The sequence below is a fragment of the Pteropus alecto genome, unplaced genomic scaffold (genome assembly GCF_000325575.1).
Source record: "Pteropus alecto unplaced genomic scaffold, ASM32557v1 scaffold45, whole genome shotgun sequence".
Classification (NCBI taxonomy): Eukaryota; Metazoa; Chordata; class Mammalia; order Chiroptera; family Pteropodidae; genus Pteropus; species Pteropus alecto.
The window spans coordinates 22157653-22164192 of record NW_006442491.1 but is presented as its reverse complement, the minus strand read 5'-3'; the positions used below and the strand labels follow the sequence as shown (position 1 = coordinate 22164192).

At 46.8% G+C, this 6540-nt stretch overlaps 1 protein-coding gene across 13 annotated transcripts in view; it reads right to left on the bottom strand.

The window, feature by feature from the left end:
* Positions 1 to 627: 627 nt before the first annotated feature.
* Positions 628 to 6540, bottom strand: part of EPB41L1 (erythrocyte membrane protein band 4.1 like 1) — a 120728-nt gene continuing 114815 nt past the window's right edge. For all 13 annotated transcript variants that reach the window (XM_025039794.1, XM_025039797.1, XM_025039799.1 and 10 more), the window contains one exon: positions 628 to 4066. In XM_025039794.1, coding sequence (XP_024895562.1) covers positions 4058 to 4066 — 9 coding nt within the window. In that variant the 3' untranslated portion in view covers positions 628 to 4057. The remainder of the gene's footprint in view (positions 4067 to 6540) is intronic.

The window sequence follows — 6540 nt, the reverse complement described above, 5'->3', positions numbered from 1 at the left end:
TGTATACCATCCACTAGGCTCCCACGGATGAGGTTGCAGGAAGAGCCCCCATTGTAGGTGCTCTTCTTTCAGGATGAGGAGGGACCAGGCTGTTCCTCCATACACCAAAGTCCTGTGTCCTAGTGTCCGTGTGCCTGCTGCTCCTGCTGCCTAGAATGCTCTCGCCCAAGTTCTTCACCTTCCTGGATATTTCTCTTCGTTTGGCTCAAAAATAACCTCCCCCAGGGAGGCCATAACTGGCCACTTTATTTAAGGTGGTCTCCTTCAGTGACCATTTGCCCCACCCCACCATGCATTTCCTTCCTGGTGCTGATTACTCAGGAATTGTCTCCAACTGCTTGTCTATTTTGTTGTCTGTTTCCTCCACTACTCTGTGAGTTCCTGGAGGACAGGAACTTTGTCTTATTTGCTGTTGCATCTGCAAAGCCTAATGCAAGATCTGGACCACACTGGGAGCCGCAAATATTCATCCAATGAAAGTGTTCTAGGTTGGGATCTCTCCACAACAGTTTTAAGCTTTCTCGAAATGCCCACATGGACTAACAGTTGACAGAGAGAGGGGGAGAGGGAGAGGGAGAGAAGGGGGAAGAGGGAGGAAAGGAGGGAGAGAGAAAGGCGCTAAGACAGTTGTGGTTCAGCATCAAACACATTTATTTCACTTTTATTGAGTATACAAGAACAGAGAGCACACGCATACAGCACAGAGCACTGAGGTGGGGGAGCGCAGGGACCAGAGAGGAGAGAGGGGTGTGAGTAAAAAGGAACAGGACAGCATCGCAGTTGGTTGGTAAGGTGCTTTAAAAAAAAAAAAAAAATTAGAGTGATGTTGCTCATGCAATTTCAGGCCAGTCTTGGAATGTGCTCGCAGGATTCAAAAACTGAAACAGGTCCTGGCGCTTCCTGTACCCTCAGATGGAAAAGATCCCGAGAAAGCAAAATAAAATGAAAATTTATAGGATGGCAGAGCGGAAAAAGATCCTGGAGAGCATCTGGTTTAATCCTCCTCGTTTTATAAATAGGGAAACTGAGGCCCCAAAGGGGGCACAGGACTAGCTCAGGATGGCTATCCAGAACTCCTGACTGCCCTCTGGGACTTTTTCCACTATGCTACATCATCTCCTGGGTGGAGAGGCAGCACAGAAAGGATGACAAATATTAAAAAGAAAAAAAGAAAAGTAAGTTGAAGACAGACAAGACAAACATCTGTATTCTCTATGAAGAAGAGGATGTGGAGGAAACAGTGCCCTAGATTTCAGCTTTGCAGCTCCCTTTCTCCCTGGTGGCATGCCTGCCCCTCCGTGGAGGAAGGTCAGAGCATCTGTGGGACAGAGATCTCCACAAACCCCGGCTGGCCCACGAGCTAAGCTTGGTCACTTCACTCCTGACTGAAGCCACATGCCCAGGGTCTGTAGGCAGGTGTAGAACCCAGAGAAAATACTCTCCCTCTGAAGTGTGTCCAGGATGCCTGGTTCCAACAAAGACAGGAGTGCCTGAGCCAAATTCCGGATGGCCCAGAGAGGAGCCACTCCAGCTCTTGACCCAGAAAGAGTGGGAGTTCTCAGGTTGAGAAGGGCTGGAAGGAAGTTCTGTGGCTTCTTTACCACAGTTGTAAAATGAACCTGGTGCATGGAAAATGTGCTGTCACACTCAGGGAGTTAGAGCAGATGACAGGGCCTGCTCTGGGGGACTCTGCCATCTGAGCCCCAGGTTCAGGGCTCCCTGCCCTCTCTCCATCCCATTTTTACCCGCAGAGGCAGACTATTCTGGTTTCTTGTCCTGCCTCAGGTCAGCACCAGGGAAGCAGCTAAGCATATATATCCTCAGGGTAACGGAGAAGCAAGCCCAGGCTCTCTGGAAGGCCTCCCTGGGCAATGTCCAATAACTGGAGAGAATGTGGAAATGCTCTGAGGGGCCAGCCACAGTTGGAAATGTAATGCTCATTCAGTGGGCTTCCCAGGTTCCACCCCTCCCCCCCACACTCTCTCCTTCAGTCCAAGAATAGAGCCTGGCACAAGTAGATACTCAATGAATACGTGTTGAATGACTTTATCAACTGCTTTAGAAGCAGGATTGGAGAGGTGAGGTGGGACTGAGAAATTAAAGTGCAGTGGAGACAGGCTCCCTCAGAAGGGGATTCACCGAGCTCAGGGAAGCAGCTTGTGGCAGGAAAGCCTGGGAAAGCCCCTGTGTGCTAACCTTTTGATCAGGTTTTCCCAAGGGCTTCTGTGGTCTCGAGGCAATTTTTGGGACTCTGAGGGCACAGGCGCAGATCCTGACTCAAGGGGAGGTCTCCAAAGCCGGGGTCTTATGCATCAACGGAGACTTTGAGCAGTACCACCTTCCATCCTCAGCTGGTTCTGGGGTAGGCGAAGCCTTCTGGAATGCACTTTTGACCTACCAGGTCCCTCCTGTGTTCATGGTCTCTACCATGGCTGCTTTGGCTCAGGAAGAAGAGAATAATTCAGACAGAATACAGGAGTGGTAAAGAAAAAGAGCTGGGAATTTTCAGACAGCCAGGTCAAAGCCACCATCTATTGCAGTGGCTAGGGGCATTGCCTCCCGTGGGATAGGGAGTTAGCTATGACAATTCAGTCAGGGAAAGGCAAAACGTGGCAAAAAAAAAAAAAAAAAAAAAAAAAAAAAAAACAAAAAAAAATAAAAAAAACTCAACCAAACAAACAAACAGTGGACTGAAAACTGAGGCAAGTCTCTAACTAGGGAGCTAGGGGGACTGAGCCAGGGGACATTCTGCAGCAAAATCCTAACTCCGGACCCCATTCCTGAGCACAAACCAGGCCCTGGCTGCTACTGCCCAGGGGAAAAGGCATCTTGGACTACATCTGTGTTTCTTCCTTCTTGCAAAACCCCTGCCTCTCCTTTTGGGGACCCTGCCCCTCCCCACCAATCAACCAATGACAAACACCACACACTGTATTACTACACTGAACTATCAGCTCCTACTGTGAGCAACCCACAGCCAGAGTTTGGGTCCCCTTGGCTGGGCCAGTTCAGTGAGATCTAGGAACCTTGGAATACATCAATCACAGTCAGATAATTATAAATTTTAAATGTCAGCTTTATACTTACCAGCACTGTTTATTTTAATATTGGTTTCCTGTTATATGTAATATACATAACTTAAAAGCACATCCATACAAATCTCCTACAAGCTGCACCTTCATAATGAGAACCCATAAACACACAATGTCTACTTCCCTTCCTGTGGCTTGGTTTTCTGTTCTTGCTTTCCCTCTTTCTCATTTCAAGTGAGAGTCATCTGCAGTGGCCCTCAGCAGGACCAGGACACAGAGGGCGAAGGGTGCAGGGTTGGGAGAGAGGGAGGAGAGAGCCCAGACAGAAAATGATGACAAGACTTGTGAGAGGGAGAGGAGGTGGAAGAAAGGAAGGATTTTGCAGCCCAGTGTCAAGACCCAAAAAATAATAATCCAGTGTTCCTCCTCCTCCTTTCCAAGTGGGGAATTTCCTTTCTTTCTTGGAAAACAGTTGACAGTGCGTGTCTTGCTGCTGCGACTTATCTTGCTTTGCTGCAAAAGGGTTTTCCTTTGCACTTGAGTAAGTGGGCAACAGACGCCGGAGAACAAATGGAATGTTTGTCCACCAGATGTAACGTGCAGAACCAGGGTCGTACTGTACTTCTACGATCTTCGTGATCTGGCTTGCTTTTGACGTTCCGCAGGGCTTTGAAGGGGAGAGCAAGAGATTATCGTCATTGTAATTTTTTTCCCTGAAAAATCCCACCAATTCTTCAATTTATCTGCAAAGGAAACGTAGGTGTTCAGATGTTGGTTGTTGCTGTTGGCCAACTGCTCGGCCAGCCCTGGCAGCAGTGCAAGGACGCAGTGTTTCCTGTATATATATCTATATCTATATATATATAATCTATATATATATGCTTTTCCTTTCCCAGTCTCTCATCAGTGACAGTACGTTGCAGCTGGGACGTTGGTGTTGAGTCGGAGAATCCAGAATGAAGGCCCCTTCTTAACGGTTCTCTGGCTTGGGTTGGACCAGAAATGCCAGCATCTCTTCACGGAGGTCAGGATTCCTGGACCCAGAGTCGTGGGGGACACAAAGGAAGGAGGAAGACAAGAAAAGTTAGTAACTTTTTGTCACCTATCTTTAAATACATGGCAAGAGGCTGTTTTAGCTTGCCTTTACCCTGTGTCTTTGCTAATGGCTCAGGAAGACGTAGTGACTTGTCTAAGGCCACACAGCTTGTACGTGACAGCTGAGAACTGAACTCCCATCTGTCTGATGCCAAAGCCCAAGTGTATTTGCTTGTTTGTTTCCAGGGAGGTGGTGTATCTTCCTTTGGCCTGAAAATTTGTCCAAGTTTCCTTTAATGCTGAAAAGCTAGGATCAGACTCGTTTCACTTTTTCTTCCTATCATCTCTCAGTTCTAAGAAACATTTAGTCATGATTACAGAAGTTGTTTGTTTTTCTTCTCTGTTCCCAAGAGGCCTGCCGTGTCCTGGAGATTTAACCCCAGAAAGCATTGTTTAGAAAAAGAAACTGGAGCCTGGATCCCAACACAAGTTTGACTCCAAAACTTAGTGGTTAAAGGTATAGGCTCTGCAAAAACTGAATCCTGAGTTCAAATCCCACTCCATAGCCTACTAGCTCTGTAATCTTGGGCAAGTTTCCTAACCTCTTTAGACCTCAGTTGCTCCCTCTGTAAACTGGGTACTACCACATTCAAAACAAGGATCGGCATACAGTTAAGTGCTAAATAAATACTGGCTGTTCTTGTTATTACTATTGTTGTTGATTTAACCACATACTGTTCTGATCTTGAGAGCAAGGGCTGTTTTTTACTTATCATTGTCTTTCTAGTTACCGACACTATGCCAGCACATAGCAACTACTGAAAACTATTTAACAGGTAGCATATCATTCCTGCCTTTTATCACTCACATATGGTCAAGTGCTAATACAATCATATAAATGCGATCCTTCTCGGCTCATTTGACAGACAAGAAAACTGAGGCCCAGGTTCAATGACTTAGCAAGTTGGTTAGAACCTAAGGCTCCTACTTTGAAACAGGTCAATTATTTTTTTCCCCATCTAATCAAAAATTTGAAAGTAAGAAAGCTCTCAGAAGCTAGGTAGCTAGGTGAATGCCATCCTCTTGGCTGGCAGGGTTTAGGAGACAGGTCCTGTTTGAAGGAGGCAGGCCAGTGGGAGATGATGGAGCAGAAGTCACACATCTGGCCTGCGAGGATGCAGAAAAAAGACTGTGAGATGAGTGTGCTTTCCACACTCACAGCAAGAACTTCAAGGAGAAAGAACTTCCAGAAGGAAGGCTAAATCAACTGGAATAGGGACAGATGTTTCTGGAGGATTCAGGGAGAGAAGAGAAGATGAAGACCAGCAAGATGGCCACCCCACATGGAAACAGGACCTGGTGTACCAGGCTGGTGGTGGTAGTTTATGGTATGACTTACTGAGGACTCTCATCATCCCTAAACATGGTAAAACCTCGAGGGACAGGAAGCAGGTTCACACTGCTGAGCGCCTTCTGTGAGACACCACTCTGGTAGTCACTGCAATGGACTTCATGTTTATGTTCCCCACCCCCACCCCCCTGAATTCACATGATGAAGCCCTAATCCTCAAGGCGATTGTATTTGGAGTTGAGACCTTAGGTCAAAGGGTGGCACCCTCACAAATGGGATTAGTGCCCTTATAAAAAAAGAGACATGAGAGAGATTATCTCTTTCTCTGCTCCTGGCCATGTGAGGACATATACAGAAGATGGCTGTCTGCAAACCAGGAAGTGGGCTCTCACCAGGAACTGAAATGACTGACATCTTGAACTTAGACTTCCTAGCCTCTATAACTCTGAGAAATAAATGTGCATTGTTTAAGCCACCCAGCCTATGTTATTCTATTACAGCAGCCTGAACCGAGATGGTCACAGGTCTTTGTTTATTATCACAGCTCCAATTTATAGATTCACGCCATTAACTCAGACAAGAAGACTGAGGCCCAGGGAGGTTCTTCTGGGCACACCATTATCATGGTGTTTCTGGCTCCAAAACCTGGGTATATTCTTTCTGCTCAATTTTGCTACTTCCTGAGGATTTCTGTCTGCCTTTTAACTTTGCTCATTGACCAATAAAGTCCCTGCCCTATAACTCAGTGGAAACAGGATTCCGGGTACATCTCTTCGTTTTGCAAATGAGGAAACTGAGTCCCCATGAGGGAAGAAACTGACCCGTGGCCACATACCCAGTCAGTGGAATGGCAGGGATTGGAGTCAGGCCCCTGGATTCCCAGCACAGAGTTCTTTGCATCTGTGGCTCCAAACACCTGGCTGCACATGGACTTCCTAAGGACCAAGGTGTAAATAAAGATTCCCAGGTCCTGGCCTAGTGCTTCTGAACCAGACTTTATGGCAATAGTCCTCTATCATCTATATTCCCCAGGTGATACTGCCACCTCGGCACCAGCTTGGCACTCTACCACTCTGAGATCTGGGGGATAAAAATCAAGAATAATTAAACAATGAAGGGAAA